This window comes from Saccopteryx leptura, chromosome 3, assembly GCF_036850995.1.
Source record: "Saccopteryx leptura isolate mSacLep1 chromosome 3, mSacLep1_pri_phased_curated, whole genome shotgun sequence".
Taxonomy (NCBI): Eukaryota; Metazoa; Chordata; class Mammalia; order Chiroptera; family Emballonuridae; genus Saccopteryx; species Saccopteryx leptura.
Window position 1 is genome coordinate 66,915,127 of NC_089505.1, and position 16,609 is coordinate 66,931,735.

The window sequence follows — 16,609 nt, forward strand, 5'->3', positions numbered from 1 at the left end:
TCCTGTCTGTCTGTACCTATCTGTCCCTCTCTCTAACTCTCTCTGTCTCAGTCAAAAAAATATGGAATGCTGCTTTGGCCTGACCTGTGGTGACGCAATGGATAAAGGGTCCACTTGGAATGCTGAGTTTGCTGGTTCAAGGCATATATGGGAGTTGATGCTTCCTGCTTCTTCCTTCTCTCTCTCTCTCTCTCTCTCTCTCTCTGTCTCTCTTGCCTCACTAAAATCAATAATTTTTTTTGTGTTTGATAGAGACAGAGAGAGGGACAGAGAGGAAGAAAGAAATGAGAAGCATCAATTCTTCCTTGTGGCTCCTTAGTTGTTCATTGATTGCTTTCTCATACGTGCCTTGATGGGGGGGAGGGCTTCAGCAGTGCTAGCAACCTCTTGCTCAAGCCAGTGACCTTGGGCTCAAGCCAGCGACTATGGGGTTATGTCTATGATCCCACGCTCAAGCCAGCGAGCCCGCGCTCAAGCTGGTGAGCCTATGCTCAAGCCGGTGACCTCGGAGTTTTGAACCTGGGCCCTCTACATCCCAGTCCAATGCTCTATCCACTGCATCACCGCCTGGTCAGGCAATAAATAAATTTTTTTTAAACGGAATGTTTCACTAATTTTCATGTCAGTCTTATACAGTGGATATGATAATCTTCTCTGTATCATTCCAATAGAAAAAAATAATTTTAAAAAGATACCATTCAGCCCCTGGCTGGGTAACTCAGTTGGTTAGAGCATCATCCTGATACATCAAGGTTGTGGATTGGATCCCCGGTCAGGGCATATACAAGAATCAACCAATGAATGCATAAATGAGTGGAACAACAAACTAATATTTCTCTCTCTCCCCCTTCCTTCCTCTCTTTCTAAAATCAATCAATCAATAAATAAATTTTTAAGATTTTTTTTATTGATTTTAGAGAGAGAGAGAGATAAAGGTAGGGAGGTGGGGAGACATGGGAAGCATCAACTTGTAGCATTTGCTTCTCGCATATGCCTTGACCAGGCAAGCCCAGGGATTTGAACTAGCGACCTCAGCATTCCAGGTCAACCCTTTATCCACTGTGCCACCACAGGTCAGGCAAAAAGACCTTTTTATTTATTTATTTATTTATTTATTTATTTTAAATGGTGGGCCATTCCTTTATTAATTCTTTTTTTCTTTCTTTTTTACAGAGACAGAGAGAGAGTCAGAGAGAGGGACAGATAGGGACAGGCAGACAGAAAGGGAGAGAGATGAGAAGCATCAATCATCACTTTTTCATTGTGACACCTTAGTTGTTCATTGATTGCTTTCTCATATGTGCCCTGACCACAGGCCTTCAGCAGACCGAGTAACCCCTTGCTCAAGCCAGCGACCTTGGGTCCAAACTGGTGAGCTTTGCTCAAACCAGATGAGCCCGCGCTCAAGCTGGTGACCTTGGGGTCTCAAACCTGGGTCCTCTGCATCCCAGTCTGACACTCTATCCACTGCATCACCGCCTGGTCAGGCAAAAAAGACCTTTTTAAATAAGATACCATTCAAATAGCTATAAAAACTATCAGGCATTTACACATTACCCTAACTAAGAATACATAGAATCTTTATGGAAAAACTTTAAAACTCAACTAGCCCCAGCCAGATAGCAAGGTTGGTTGGAGCGACATTCAGAAGTGCAGAGGTTGCCAGTCAGGGCACATATAGGAACAGATGTTCCTGTCTGTCTGTCTCTCTTCCTGCCTCTAAATAAATAAATAAATTTAAATAAAAGATCTAAAAGATATTAACAAACAGTGAGAGAACCTATATATGTGCTTCCTGTTTGCAGCAGCTAATTGAAGCGCTGACCGGGGGCATTGAAACATCCAGTCTTGTCTAGGCACACTAGCCCAGGAGATGACATTCAGCAGAGGAAAGAAATCAAGGGAGGGGCTCTGGCAGATTCAAGGTGCCCTGGGATACTTGCCAATAAAACCATGGAAGCCCGAGTCCCAGGAGGTCGCGGGGGAAGCTGGATATAAGTGGAGGAGCCAGAGGGAGCCTGGGAAGAATAATGAAAAAGAGATGTTTAGAAATTGGCATGTCTTAGCAACAAATATTAAAGTGGGTGTGTCCAGAACTGAAGTGCTGTAGGAGACTCTCTGAGGTTCAAAACTGCCCCCCAAAAAAACTAGACCCCCAAAACTTCCTCAACTACCGGCTCTCCGGCTGAGTGCCACTGTGGGAACACAAAGAATGTTAATAAATAGAGAAACCTGGCACAGCCCCAGGGGCCGATGGAAGTTGCAATCTGTTCTCTCACACTTGTGGTTAGCTGTGGATATTTTGGTCTACAATCCCATGATGCTCAGAGAAAACAGCAGGTGATCAACGTGGAAAGATAAACTGGAGACATAAGGCAGTTGCAATCCACACTACTTCTCATGGCATTGTCTTGGAGAGTATTCTGGACTACAGTCTCCATAATGCCGAAGGTGTAATGGCCTGAGACCAGTTTAAAAAGAAGTCCTGTCGATTATTGGGAGATAAAGGTAGCTCTCCCTTTCACATCTGAACCCAGCTGTGATTATGCTGAACTACAATCTCCATGATGCTTAGGGGGCAATTGACCGGCCTAAAACAACAGCCCAATGACCATAATGGAGATGTAGTCCTCCGCCCCTTCGCCTCTCTACTCACCGGCGTTCTGGCCTCCTGATTCCAGTGCTGGGGACTCCTGGGGGGCCTTCCTCCCCCAGCCTCGGAGGAGGGTCCTCGGCGGGGAGTGGGGGGTCGGGAAATCGTCTGGCGCTGGGGGCCCCAATCCAGGGGAGGCCGCACATCGATGCGACTCAGTGGGGTATGGGGTCTGGCAGGGAGTGCTGTGTCACTTAAGGATGGAGGAAGTCTGCGTGCAGGGGCAGAACGGGGCCGGGGGAGGCTCAGGGGGGAGGGAGGGTGAGAGAGGGGTGTGAACAGGCTGTGGGGAGGAGAAAAGCGGGAACCGGGTCAAACAGAGCCCCTCACCCCACTCTACCCACCAAGTCAGCCCCAAGGACGTGCCTCCCTTTAGTGCGTCTCACTGTTCCTCCAAGAGAAGAAACCTCCTCTTAGCCAGATCCTGAATAATTTCCCCCTTTGTGGCATCTTCTCTTTAAGCCTTTTCTACCACAGGCTCTGACCCCACAAGAACCTCAGTAAATCACACTTAAGCTTGGAAGCGCAAGCCACACCCCGAATCAATCCCAATTCCCGCCCTTCTCTTGGGCCACGCCCCCAGTGTAGCTTTTTTCCCCCAGTAGCGCAATAAAACCTTCTCCTCCCAGACTCCCTCGTCCAACTTACTCCGGGCTCCTTGTTCTCTGAATTCCAGGTCCAGATTGGAGGTCGGCCGTGGGGCTGGGAGTGAGTAGCCCAGGTCGGCCACGACCTCTGGAAAGCCGAGCCACTTCTGGTGATTCCAAGCTGCGCTCCACTTCCCCTTTGCTCACCTCCGGGGGACCGCCGGGGCCGCCAGGGCCCTCCCCAGGCTGGGGACGTGCAGGTGACCTGGGTCGCCCACTAGCGAATGGGCACAAAAAAAGACATCACTCCTTTGAACCTCATAAGAGTCCTTATTCTCACTTTACAGATAAATGCACGGAGACCTATCCTGACCTGTGGTGGCGCGATGGATAAAGCATTGACTTGGAATGCTGAGGTGGCCGGTTCAAACCCTAGGCTTGCCCAGTCAAGGCACATACAACAAGCAATCAATGAACTAAAGTGAAACAACTATGACTTGATACTTCTTGTTCTTTCCCCTCCTCTCTGTAAAATCAATAAATAAAATTTAAAAAAAAATTAATGCACAGAGACCTATACAGAAAAAGAGGGGAGGTGGTGCACTCTAAACCATCGTCCCTGTTTTGCAGATGAGAAAACTAAGGCCCGAGTGTGAGAGTGACTTGTACAGGACCACAAGGTCTATTCAAGTCACTGAACCCAATGCCCCGGACTGTACATCTCCAGCCTGAAAACTGGGCCGGGCTGGGCCAGAGACAGGAGCCTTTTTTTTTTTTTTTTAATTTGACATTGTGTAAGGGGGCAACCTCAGACTTCGAGGGTGCCAGAGAATGTATTCCACTGAGAAGGGGGTTGGACGAAGTGATGGACCGACGGAGCTTAGAGGGAAAGACTTTACCGATTGGAAGAGTTGAATTTCTTCCGATGAGGCCTGAAGGACGGATTATATAGAGAGAAGAAGGGAGAGAGACAGAAACATCGATCTGTTTCTGTATGTGTCCTGACTGGGGATGGAACCGGCAACCTTTAAGTATCGGAACGATGCTCCTAGCAAATGACCAGGGTAAGGATGGAGTCTTCTTAGCGAGCAGACTAGTGAGAGGAGTGGAGGATTTCATTAGACTGACCCAGGTTAGAACCGCAGGATCAGGGGCGTGGCCTACAACTCACCAATCCTCCCCCTCCGCGCGGGAGGCCCGGCCCAGAGCACGTAGCCAGCCTCGCAGGTCCTCCAGCGTGTCAGCAGCCAGGACATAGGTCCTCATGCCTGGGTGCTCCGCCTGCGGGAAGAGAGAGCTGGGGATTCGGACGCCCGGACCCTCCAAAAACGGGAATGCCATCATCCTAGCCAAGATCTTTTATCTCCAATAATGGATGCCTCCAGGCCTGCCCGCAGCGCCTGGAGCCTTGGTGCCCACCGTGGGATGGAGAGACTGACTCACCGTGAAGGTGAAACGCCGCCCTCGGGGGGCTCCTGGCCCATCTGGCCTGATACTGTAGCTGGGGAGCAGAACGCTACCCAGGACACTCTCCTCACGGCTGTCTGCAAAGGAGGGGCCGGGGTCAGGGGTCACACAGAGAACTTAAGACCAAGAGGCTAGAGGAAAAGGAGGGTGAGAGGGGTATCTGCCACCCAACGTCAGTTGGAGCACTGACCCTTGTAATAGAAGAGGCAATGGCCAGAGAGGACGAACCAGCGGCGTTTCCAGAGCCGGAGCCCAGAGCTGTCCTGGGGAGAGAGAGTGGGAGGAGAGTCATAAGGACCAGGGAGAGGAAAAAAGGAGATGGAGACAGTGACACTTTTTGGGAACAAAGACCCAGAGAGAGGGAAGGACAGAAACACATGTCATGCGATAGATTCAGATGGAGAACCGGAAGGCAGTGTCCCGTGGTTGAGAGGACATACAACTCTGGACACGGTCCAACCTGAGTTTGACTCCTAGCTCCATCACTTGCAAACTATGCCCTTAAACAAGTCCTTTCCCTACCAGGGCTCTCAGGTTTTCTCATCTGTCAGGGGGAGATTGAGAAGTTACAGGAAGGTTGGAACAAGATTTGTACCACACGCGGGCAGGGGCTGCATGTAACTGATTATTCTGGAGCCTGACACACGGAGCGGCCAGAAGCGGGCAGTAAGTCGGAACTCGAATGCTGCGTCTCCCAGTCCCCTCTGCCAGAACTACTCCAACCTGTGCCCCTCTTCTCCAGCCCCTTCCCACAGAAGCAGCAGGATCCTTTAGAAGGATAAATCAGAGCATGTAGGTCCTCCGCTCAAAACAGAGCTCATTGTCACACTAAGAATAAATCACCAATTCCTCACCCTCGTTTACTGGTTTACAGGGAATCTCAAACTTGGGCAGGAATAAAACTCATAGGAGGGCTGTTAAAACCTGGGTGTAGTTCCCAAAGTTCCCGAGTCAGCAGATCTGGGGTGCTGCTTGACGATCCACCTGTCTAGCAAATTCTCAGATGATGCTGATACACTAGTTTGGGACCACACTTTGAGAATTACTGTCCTCTCTGTCCCCTTGGCTTGCTCCAAGTGCCCAGCGTTGGCCTGCTGCAGGGTCTTTTGTTTTCAGAATCCCTTTGCCCCCACCTCCCTCAGATCTCAGCATGATGGACTCCTTGTCATTCAGTCTTCAGCTCAAATATCATCTCCTCAGAGACACCTTCCCTGACCAACAGACAAAGGTAGATTTCATCCTTCAGCCACTTGTGAAAACATCCCCATGTTATTTCTTCACGGCACTTCATTTCACAAAAATTCCTGCAATCTGAAATCATTGATTTTCTACTTTTTATTTATATGTTATATACAACATATATTATTTTGCTTACTCCGCTTATTTATAGACTAATTTGTTATCCATCCCCACTCCTGCCCCCATCTTGAATGGACTACAGATCAGGGGTCCCCAAACTACGGGTCGTGGGCCGCATGCAGTCCCCTGAGGCCATTTATCCAGCCCCCGTCGCACTTCCAGAAGGGGCACCTCTTTCATTGGTGGTCAGTGAGAGGAGTACTGTATGTGGCAGCACCGCAAAGTGCGGTGTCGCTCACATATAGTACTACTTCCTGTGACACAGGACGCACGTGTCAGGGCTCCAGAAGAGCATCATATCACTTGTTACAGCTAGCAGTGACAAATATGGAACCAGACATTGACCATCTCATTAGCCAAAAGTAGGCCCATAGTTCCTATTGAAATACTGGTCAGTTTGTTGATTTAAATTTACTTGTTCTTTATTTTAAATATTGTATTTGTTCCCGTTTTGTTTTTTTACTTTAAAATAAGATATGTGCAGTGTGCATATGGATTTGTTCATAGTTTTTTTTATAGTCCGGCCTTCCAACGGTCTGAGGGAAAGTGAACTGGCTCCCTGTGTAAAAAGTTTGGGGACCCCTGCTATAGATAGTACTATTTGCATGGTATGTGACCTAGGTCTTGGAACATTGTCATGTCCAAGATGTGATCACTGAATGAATGAATGGATGAATGAAATGATGACAAAAGAAGGAAGAAGCAGTGAGATCAAAAAATAAAAAAATTTGGAGACTTGAAAAGAGAAATAGTGGACAGCCCAGGGAACAGCCCCTAGCATCACTCGGAGTGTCCTTGCCCTTCCCGGTTCACACCACCTGCTTATGCAGCCAGCCTCGGATGTGCACCGGGAGGTTGGGATCCCTTCTGAGCGCATTGCTCCTCTTCCCGAAGGCGTGCACCTTGCTCACTGCCCGAGTGTGCTTCTGAGGAAAGAAGGACAAAGTGAACAGGACCTCTGGATGAGCTTGGGGAAGCTGGGCAGAGGGACACAGGCAACCCCCTCGCTTGGCTGTCCATAGAAACAAGGCCAAGGAGGGAGTGAGGATTTTGTTTAAGAAAAAAAAATTTTTTTGAGAGAGAGGCAGGGAGAGAGAGAGAGACAAGAACATCAAGCTATTCCTGTATGTGCCCTGACTGGGGAATCAAACCAGCAACCTTTGTGCTTCGGGATGATGCTCCCACCAATCAAGCTATCTGGCCAGGGCTTAATTTTTTTTTTATTGACTTTTAGAAAGACAGAGGGAGGAATGGAGAGAGGGGAGGGGGAAGGAAAGCATTTGTTGTTCCATGGAGTTTTGCATTTTTTTTTCCTTTTCTTTCTTTCTTTTTTTTTTTTTTGGTTGCTTCCCTTGTATGCCCTGACCAGGGATTGAACCCGCAACCTTTTTCAGAATGATGCTCTTAACCAATTGAGCTAACCGGCCAGGGACTTAATATTTTATTTTTTAATTTTAGAGAGTCTAAGAGGTAGAGTGAGAAAGAGAAAAGGGTAGGAGGAGTGGGAAGCATCAACTCATAGTAGTTGCTTCTCATCTGTGCCTTGACCGGGCAAGCCTGGGGTTTCAAACTGGCGACCTCAGCATTCCAGGTTGATGCTTTATCCACTGCACCACCACAGGCCAGGCGAGTGCTGAGTTTTGAGATCAGAATAAGGTATGCGTAGTGCAGAATTGAGAGTCACTCTTCATGTATGGAGAGGGGTGTTCAGAGGCAAGGAAGAGGTTACTGGACAATGGAGGAGGAATTTTAGAATCAAGGGTCCACTGGCAAGGAGAGGATGCCCTTGGCCACCAGAGTCTGAGATGTGGTATACAGCCTTTGGAATCTGAACTGGAAATATTGCCGGGGAGGTCCATGTAATCAAGAGGTACCTCCATGCTGGGTCCCCAGTAATGGGTCAGCCAGAATCAAAGGACACTTCAGTGCCACAGAGAGATATCCCTTAGCAACCACATCCAGGGTAGAGGGAGCTCCAAATCACTCCATTCCAACAGGCTGAGCCCCCTCGCCTGTGCACACAAGTGTCTCAGGTATCCATAGCCACATTCCCACAGGATGCCCATAGGGATGGGGCTGACCAAGGTCAGACTCAAATCTATGGATTCTGAACTTGGGAAACTGAACACGATTGAGGAGAATGGCAGGAGGACAAGGATACACGTATCACTGAACTCTGGGCCGGGGTGATGATTTGGGATGCAAGTATCTTGCGCCTCCTGGGGACTTATGGTCAGAGAAAGGCCTTTCCTTGTCGAATTTCAGAACTGGGTAGATTAGATGGTTAGAGATAGGACAGGGAATTCTCAGTCCTAATCAAGAGTAGCCGCTGTTTCTGAGTTCCTGAGGGGGCGGGGCTCGTGGCTGGGGCGTGACCTAATCTTAGCAACCCGAGGCAATCGGGTTGTTACTCTGGCTTTGAAATCAGAAAAATACAAAGGGTGGGGACAGCTGGAAGTGTCTCTGAATTCCTAGCTGCAGCTAGTAGGGAATTTGGGACCTAACTAGGTCTGGTAGACCCGGTTGCTAAGGATCCTTGCTCTTAACCACCGAAGTCCCTAAGACGGCACAGAACCCAGTGATAGGAAACAGGAGGAAGGCGCAGCCCAGAGCCATGCCCTCCTCCCCAGCCCCACCAAGAAGCTCCAACCTTGGTGCTCAAGCTGCCAAGCGAGGAGATGGTAGAGACGCTGCTGGCCAGGCTGAGGCTGCTGCGAGGCCTACCCTCCTCCATCAGGGGCCTGGAGAGAGAATGAAAGGGTGTGTCTGTCTGTCTGTCTGTCTGCAGCTGACCCAGCTGGGGATAGAGAAAGGAGGTCAAGGGCTCGCAGGTCGGAGGAGGCTGAGGAGAAAGAGCCTGTTGTTTGGGAACTGGGGGCCTGGGGGTAGCCCTAGCTGGGGACTGCATACCAAGAGCTGATGCCAAGAGAGGTGGGCGGCACTGGCAGCTGTGGGGAGGGGGCAGCTGTCTGCGGCCCAAAACAGAGAATAGGGGCTCCTTTATTCTTGCCCCCCACACTCTGGCCAGGAATTTGACCCTCTCTGTGCTTAGGGACCCCCCATTCCCTGCCTCTTTCCAGCTGCCCGCAGCTACTTGTCTCCTGTCTGCCCACACAAAGCCCAAACCATCCCTGCCAAGCCCTGGGCCACCAGGAACATGCACCCAGGCAGTCCCCTCCCAGCCCTGCCAGGGAACTTACCAGCTCCGGAGTCCCAGGGACAGGGGACAAGAGGGCGAGGTGGGCGCTGGAGCACCCAGTCACAACCTCCCTCCTGTGTCAGGTGCTGCCTCCCATGGGCCTCCGTCTCACCTAGCTGCTCACTTGCACTCCTTTTTTGTCTCTTATGGTCTCTCTTCTTCTCACACTCTCCCTTTCTTTCAGACTGTCTCTGTCTTCAGTCTCACCTTCTGTCTCTCTCCCTCTCTAATACCTATCTCTTCCTGTCTCTCACTCACTCATTTCTCTCTCTCTCTCTTTTACACACACACACGCACACACGCACACACACACACTCATATCATTTTCTCTCCCAATCTTTGTTTCTGTCCAAATCTTTATTCTCTCGGACTCAGAGTCTCTTCTTTAATTCTCTATCTCATTCTCTCCCTCTCTGTCTGGCCGTGTCTCTCTCTCTCCCTCACATTCAAATCCTTCTTCTTTCTCGCTTTCTATGGCCCTCCACTTCTGTTCTTTCCTCCTCTCCTTGATTCTGGTCCTCACTCTCTCTTCCTTCCTCTTCCAGTTTCTTCCCCTCTGCTGGTTTTTCCCTCCCTCTGCCAGCCGCCCACGCTGCTGTCTCCAGTCCCAATCCTGGCTGACCCCGCCCCTCTTGGCTTCCCCACCACAGCCTGACCCCTGGCTCAGCTGCCCCCACAGCTGAAGGGAGGAGCTGAGGCCCCCCTGACTTTTGTGTCCCTGCTTAGGCTGGGGCCTGAGGAGCCGGGGTCCCGTAGGGCTGAGGCTGATAATCCTAAATGTTTGGAAAGTAGGAGCTGGGCCTTGACTCCAGGGTCCCCGTGGGCTGCTTGGGGTTAGGACCCTAAATCATTGGTGCCGTGAATAGAGATAGCTTGGATCTTGGTAGGGGTGGGGTTTCAGAGCCCTGGGTGTCTGGAAAGGAGTGAGCTAGGACCCGGGACTCCTGAGTTGTGAATGGAGCCAAGGTCTGGAAGTGTGGCTCCGGGCGGAGGGGTCCAGGTCCTTCAGGGAGGAGGGAGTGGCTCTAGATTCCTGAATTCTGGCCAGAGCAGGGTCAAGTTGACAAGGTCAGACTTCCACCTCAATTCTGTTCTAGACGGAGGCTGATTTCCTCAGGAGGGAGACATGGTTCCTGGGCATATTTTGAGGAACAAGATCATGGGCCAGGTAGAGGAATTGGTGTGGGGAATTGAGACAGTGCCCTTGGGCCTGGAACTTGTGGCAGAAGACCCCCACTCCCACGAGGTTCAGTACATGCCACCCAACCAGAATTTCAGTTTATGTAATCAGAGGTCTTGGGTAATTTTGAAGCAGGTGAAATACAGGCGTGGAGTCTTGCACATGAAACCAAAATCGGGTGCGAGCTTTTGGTTTCATATCTACTCACCAAACATTGGTTGAGTAGCTGCTACATGCCAGGCACTGAGAAGAAAGCAGTGAGCAACGCTAAGGGCCTGCCTTCAGAGTGCGTACAGTCTTGTTTTCATTTGCAATGAACCCACACTTTGCTGTGACCACCTTGGGCGGGTGACTTCATTCCCAAGCCTCAGTTTCCTCATCTGTGAAATAAAAACAATAATACTCTCCCACACCGGGGAGGAAGCCCACCGAACGTTAAGGTGGGATACGTTAGACTTGGGGACTGCTGGTTAAACTGGGGTAAGGAAGGCATTTGCCTGAAACAGGGGTTGCGGGTTCCCTCACTACTTGAGCTGGTTACGCGTTTGACTGACAGCTAGCTTGTTTCGGGGCGTGGTCACGTTCAAAACTCCGCGGTGACGTTGCAAAACCCGGAATCGCCGCGAGAATTCCTAAATCCTATTTCGCGTATTAGTTTCGAAGCTCCGCCTCTCTTCGAGACGTAAGCACGTCCGGTTGCGTTACACTATAAAAGCCGTGCGGGCGGTATTACCGTTCATCCGATTGGTTGCCAACCTAGTTGTTTTTCATGTGCTCTGTTCTGTTCGACCCCGCGTCCGTTTGTCGCGACAACGCTTGCTGCGACCGGTGATAACTTGAGCACCCGAGCCCTACGCCTGAGGGCGAGATGAAAGCGCTGGCCTCCCGAGTCTTCCGGACCTGCGATCACTTGTGGCCGCCCAAGCCGACGCTCCTGCCCCCCGGCTGAACGCGCAGCCCCCACCAGTGAGTGAGGGATCGGGACGCAGTGGGTCTCCGGGGGTTGATGGCCAAAGATCAGGCTTTTTAGGTCACGATGAGGGAGCTTGGACTTCTGGGTAATGAGACAGGAAGATTCGAGGCCGGGACCCTTGGGTCCTGAGGAAGAAGGCCTGGGAGCCTGACTTCCTGTATCTGGGGAGCGGTGGGATGGGACAGGGCTGACTCCAGGGCTCACACTGAAGTAGAGAGATTGGGAGCTTGGAGTGCGGGCCTGATGGCCGAGGGGTCTAGGATCCTGACTCGTCCCCATTGAGGAACCATGGGGTTGGGGGGGGGGGTCGGAATTTTTGAGTCTTCAGGGGAGGAGGGTAATGGCGCCTGGTTTGTCAGTCCTCAGGAGGAGGAGAGAACCAGAGCTTCATCCAGAAGGGGAGCAAGTAGAGAGAGGACCTGTGCTCTTGATACTTGGGACTGGGACTGCTGGGTCTGAGGGAAGAAGGTGATGGGGGATTGAACTCTTGGGTCTAAGAAGGAGAATGGGGACCTAGACTCCTGGTTATTGAAAGGAGAGAAGGTTGGGAAACAAGGGGCAGAGATTGGAGTGACTGGGATCAGAAAGAAATGTGGGCAGGGACTCTTGTGTTGCTATTTGTGTTAGTAATTCCATTGCTATGATTCATGGTCATCCCCTGATGCTATTCCCTAAATGGCTTCTAAACTTTATTTCCTTTTTCACAGCCCAGACAGATGGCACCAGGCCAAGTGCCCCATCAACCTCCCTGGAGGGATGCTCATGCCTTCTTCCTCTTGTCCCCACTGATGGGCCTTTTCAGCCGGGCCTGGAGCCGGCTGAGGGGCTCAGAACCACCAGAACCCTGGCTGGTAGAAGCTGTAAGGAGTGCAGATCATGAAGAAGCTCGCCTGGAGGGAGAAGTTCAGGCTGCTTTGGTCAGCCACTATGCCCCCTGGGGCAAGCACTCTCATGGGGAGGCTAGAGACAGTGGAACAGCTGTGGAGGATGGAGAATCATCCTGGGAGGCCTGCCTTGACCTAAAAGCTGACACTTCTCTTCTTCAAGCTTGGGGACTTTCAGATGGTAATGATGAAGAGTATGGTGGGGAAGAAGCAACCAGCATCCCTAAAGAGCAGGGAAGTGAATATACAGGTGGCCAGCCTGCTTTCTTGTCCCCCAGCTTTCTGAAAACCCTGCAAGACCATCCTGGGGAGGAATCTGAGGAAGGAGGAGTTGCTGGAGATAAAGTGGTCACCTTCTCTCTCCCTCCATCACACTGGGAGTGCTGTGCAGGGGTGGAGGAAGGGAAGATTGAAGAAGCTGTAAATAAAAAAGCTCCCAGAACATCTACTTCCCCTTTTTCTCCAGGGCCCAAGCCCAGAGCTTGGGTGTATTGTGCAGGGGAGGAAGAGGCCCGAGCCAAGGAGGAAGAAAGGACAGAGAATAAAGAAGCCGGGAGGACCTTCATTTTCCCTTCTTCTGCAGGCTCACACCCCAGTGCCTGGGAGTGTTATTCAGGAAAGAAATCTGAGGACAAAGATGGAAAGACTGAGAAAGGAGACGCTGACCCAGAGCCATGCTCCTCATTTCTAGCCCAGAGGCCTCTGCTTGGGACCTGGCAGCATCTACCCAGTAAGATCACAGAGGAAGAAGAGGAGAACAGTGCTTCAGGGGAAGCTGAGGATCTATCTGCCACCCCCGCCATGAGTGCCTTCATGAAGGCCTGGGTGTGTTACCCAGGAGAGGACACAGAGGAGGAAGAGGCAGAGAGTCCCTCTTTCATCTCCCCTACAAGTACCTTTTTGAGGGCCTGGGTGTACAGGCCAGGAGAAGACACAGAAGAGGAAGAGGAGGAGGAAGAAGAGGTTGAGGACAGTGACTCAGGAGCAGCTGACGAGGAGGGTGAAGCTGACAGTTCCTCTTCCATGCCACCTACAAATACCTTCTTGAGGGCCTGGGTGTACCGACCAGGAGAGGACACAGAGGAGGAAAAGGAGGAAGGAGAGGAGGAGGAGGACAGTGACTCAGGAATAGCTGAGGAAGAGGGAGAAGCTGAGGGTTCCTCTTCTATCCCTCCCACAAGTGCCTTCATGAAGGCCTGGGTGTACCGACCAGGAGAGAACACAGAGGAGGAGGAGGAGGAGGCTGATTCAGAAGCAGCTGGCTCAGAGCCACATTCTTCCCTTCAGGCCCCAAGTGCCCTCCTCAGGGGTGGCACATATCCACCTGGAAAGGAGACAGAGGGAGAAGCAGCTGCTGAGGAGTTGGGAGAAGCTTTGTCCCACCCCTTCCGAGTGGCCATCTATTTACCTGGAGAGAAGCCACCCCCTCCCTGGCCTCTTCCTAGGCTGCCCCTCCAACTGCGAAGGCGGCTCAAGTACGCAAAACCCCCCACTCAGCATCTGGACCCTGAGACTTCCCAAACAGCCAGAAAAGTGAGTGCTGAGGGCTCAAATTCATTTTCTTTTCCTCTTTTTTTTTTTTTTTAAAAGGTACAGACAGGAAGGAAGGGAGAAAGATGAGAAATATCAACTTGTAGTTGCAGCACTTTAGTTGCTTATATGTGCTTTGACCAGGCCGGGGGGGGGGGAGGTGCTCCAGTCGAGCCAATGACCCCTTGATCAAACCAGCCACCATGGAGTCATGTCCATGATCCCATATTCAAGCTGGTGAGCCCACACTTGAGGTCATCAGATGAGCCTGCACTCACAGCGAGCTCAGGGTTTTGAACCTGGACCTAAGCATCCCAGGTCAGCATTCTATCCACTATGCCACTACCAGGTCAGGCTCAAATTCTTTATTTTATTGATCTTAGAGAAGGAGAGAAATGTTGATTTGTTCTACTTCTTTACGCATTCATTGGTTGATTCTTGTATGTGCCTGATCAGGATCAAACCAGCAACCTTGGCATATCGGGGACAATGTTCTAACCAACTGAGCTACCTGGCTACTGCAGGGCTGATTTATTTATTTATTTTAATTAATTAATTTATTTTTTGTGACAGGAGGACAGACTAGAAGGGAGAGAAAGATGAGAAGCATCAATTCTTTGTTGTGGCATCTTAGTATCTCAGTGATTGCTTTCTCATATGTGCCTTGACTGGAGGGCTTCAGCAGACTGAGTGACCCCTTGCTCAAGCCAGTGACCTCGGGCTCAAGCTGGTGAGCCTTGTTTAAACCAGATGAGCCCCTGCTCAAACTGGTGACCTCAGTGTTTCGAACCTGGGTCCTTAGCATCCCAGTCCAACTCTCAATCCACTGGCCACCTCCTAGTCAGGCAGGGCTGATTCTTGAGTATTAGGGAGAAGGGAGCTGGGACTTCTGGGTCCCTTGTGTCTTACAGGGGGTTGCATGTGAACTCCCCTGGGAGGGCTGTTTTCATTGTAGTGCAATCCTTTGCAAGAGGATGCCCCGCCCCTTCCCCAGCAGGAAGAAAAAGCTGCTTAGCACTTGTCAGTCCAAGAGAACCACCCCCACCTTCAGTGAGTCAGATTGAAAATCCAGCGGCAGTCAGGATTTTTGTGTAATTTTTGACTGGTTTTCTCTCTCTCCCCACTCCCACCTGTGACCATAATGCATCTTGTGTCTCCCCACGTCTGTGCTGGTCTGTCTCCAGGTGCGCTTCTCTGAGAAGGTCTCCATCCATTTCCTGGTTGTCTGGGCTGGACCAGCCCAGGCTGCCCGCCGGGGCCCCTGGGAGCAGCTTGCCCGCGATCATAGCCGCTTTGCCCGCCGAATTGCCCAGGCTGAGGAGAAGCTGAGCCCCTGCCTCAGCCCTGCAGCCCGGGCCAGGGCCTGGGATCGTCTTGGGAACCCATCCTCTTCTCTGGCTGCCATTACCCAGGCCGTGTCCACATCCTCTGTCCAGGCCACACCCTTGAGCCATACTGTGGCCTCTCCCTCCCCTCTTTGTATGCCTGTGTCTCCTGGCTTAGACCTCAGTGGGAGGCGTGGCTAAGATCATGTGGTTTTTTGTGTTATTAACTATTTATTTTTTTTACCAGTGGTTTAAGAAATAAAGTCTTTTGATTTGTACTGAGCAATGTCACTGGGTATGTATGAACTGACAGTATCTACTACTGGGTCCTGCAGGCAGTTGGGAATAGCAAAGAGGCAAGTGCTTGATAGAGGGTAAACTACATTTCCCATCATCCCTCAAATCTGCCTCTTGTCCTGAGACTTCTTTCGAATTAAAGGTCAATGGGTTTTGTCATTTATCTTGGGCTTTGACCTAAATTTTATTAAATTTGGGACAATTATCTCCCCAAGGAGGCTGGAAGCTGGACTCAGTGATTGCTAAAGACTCATCCTCTTACTGACCTTTACATGGTGCCTTCCTCAAGGTTTTCAGCTGCCTGGTTTCACATTTACAAGCCCTGTGTCCCTTGTTTCCTTAGCTGTAAAATATGGCTAACAGTTGTATATACTTTATGGTATTATAAGGTCCCAGAGGGTTTATATTTAAAATAGTGCTTATGAGTTAACAAATGTGTTAGGCCCTGGCCAATTGGCTCAGTGGTAGAGCCTTGGCCCGGCATATGGACATCTGGGTTCGATTCTCGGTCAGGGCCCACAGGAGAAACAACCTTCTGCTTCTCTACCCCTTTCTCTCTCCCTATCTCTTCTCCCACAGCCACGGCTCAGTTGGAACAAGTTGGCCCTGGGTGCTGAGGATGGCTCCATGGCCTCACCTCAGGTGCTAAAATAGTTTCGCTGCCAAGCAACAGAGCAACAGCCTCAGATGGGCAGAGTATCTCCCAAAAGGGGGCTTGCAGGGTGTATCCTGGTCGGGGCACGTGTGAGAATCTCTCTGCCTCCCCGCTACTCACTTGAGAAAATAAAAACAAATGTGTTGGCACATATTGTAATTATCCTCTCTCACTCGTGCATGTCTTCAATTACCCATCTCCAGCTTAGAACTTTCCTCTGACCTCATAAGATCTGTCCTGTCCCTCCTCCATTGGTTCCCCAGGCTCCTACCAAACTATCCTTTCATTTTCCCAAACCAACCAAACCCTCTTCCACCTTAAGACCTTCACATGAGCTTTGTCTACTGTCTGATGTTCCCATCCCTGACCCCTGGCTCTGCTAGTTCCTCATGATTCTTCTGGTGTAGTATGAAAACCACTTAAAAAAATATTTTTCCAGCCTGACCAGGCGGTGGCGCAGTGGATAGAGCATCAGACTGAGATGCAGAGGACCCAGGTTC

The 16,609-nt window shown here is 50.7% G+C and overlaps 2 protein-coding genes and 1 pseudogene across 5 annotated transcripts in view; 1 reads left to right on the forward strand and 2 right to left on the reverse strand.

The window, feature by feature from the left end:
• PLEKHA4 (pleckstrin homology domain containing A4) overlaps positions 1 to 9,810 on the reverse strand; it is a 39,990-nt gene extending 30,180 nt beyond the window's left edge. For all 4 annotated transcript variants that reach the window (XM_066373932.1, XM_066373933.1, XM_066373931.1 and 1 more), the window contains exons 1-9: positions 9,267 to 9,810; positions 8,717 to 8,807; positions 6,885 to 6,992; positions 4,898 to 4,970; positions 4,684 to 4,784; positions 4,412 to 4,521; positions 3,302 to 3,517; positions 2,657 to 2,936; positions 1,944 to 2,018 (exon numbers count right to left, since the gene is read on the reverse strand). In XM_066373932.1, the coding sequence (XP_066230029.1) occupies positions 1,944 to 2,018; positions 2,657 to 2,936; positions 3,302 to 3,517; positions 4,412 to 4,521; positions 4,684 to 4,784; positions 4,898 to 4,970; positions 6,885 to 6,992; positions 8,717 to 8,800 (1,047 nt within the window). In that variant the 5' untranslated portion in view covers positions 8,801 to 8,807; positions 9,267 to 9,810. The remainder of the gene's footprint in view (positions 1 to 1,943; positions 2,019 to 2,656; positions 2,937 to 3,301; positions 3,518 to 4,411; positions 4,522 to 4,683; positions 4,785 to 4,897; positions 4,971 to 6,884; positions 6,993 to 8,716; positions 8,808 to 9,266) is intronic.
• On the reverse strand, positions 596 to 696 carry LOC136402020 (U6 spliceosomal RNA; annotated as a pseudogene).
• Positions 9,811 to 11,158: 1,348 nt separating the features above from the next.
• Positions 11,159 to 15,435, forward strand: PPP1R15A (protein phosphatase 1 regulatory subunit 15A). The gene is made up of 3 exons (XM_066373934.1): positions 11,159 to 11,411; positions 12,126 to 13,835; positions 15,017 to 15,435. Exons 2-3 carry the CDS (start codon positions 12,135 to 12,137, stop codon positions 15,356 to 15,358), a joined length of 2,043 nt encoding a protein of 680 aa, XP_066230031.1. The 5' UTR covers positions 11,159 to 11,411; positions 12,126 to 12,134; the 3' UTR covers positions 15,359 to 15,435.
• Positions 15,436 to 16,609: the final 1,174 nt, after the last annotated feature.

What these genes read in the sequence shown, in the direction of transcription:
- PPP1R15A (XM_066373934.1), top strand. Translation starts at nt 12,135, where the DNA reads ATGGCACCAGGCCAAGTGCCCCATCAACCTCCCTGGAGGGATGCTCAT. An exon ending in CTTCCCAAACAGCCAGAAAA is followed by an intron (nt 13,836 to 15,016) that starts GTGAGTGCTGAG and finishes GTCTGTCTCCAG; the next exon opens with GTGCGCTTCTCTGAGAAGGT.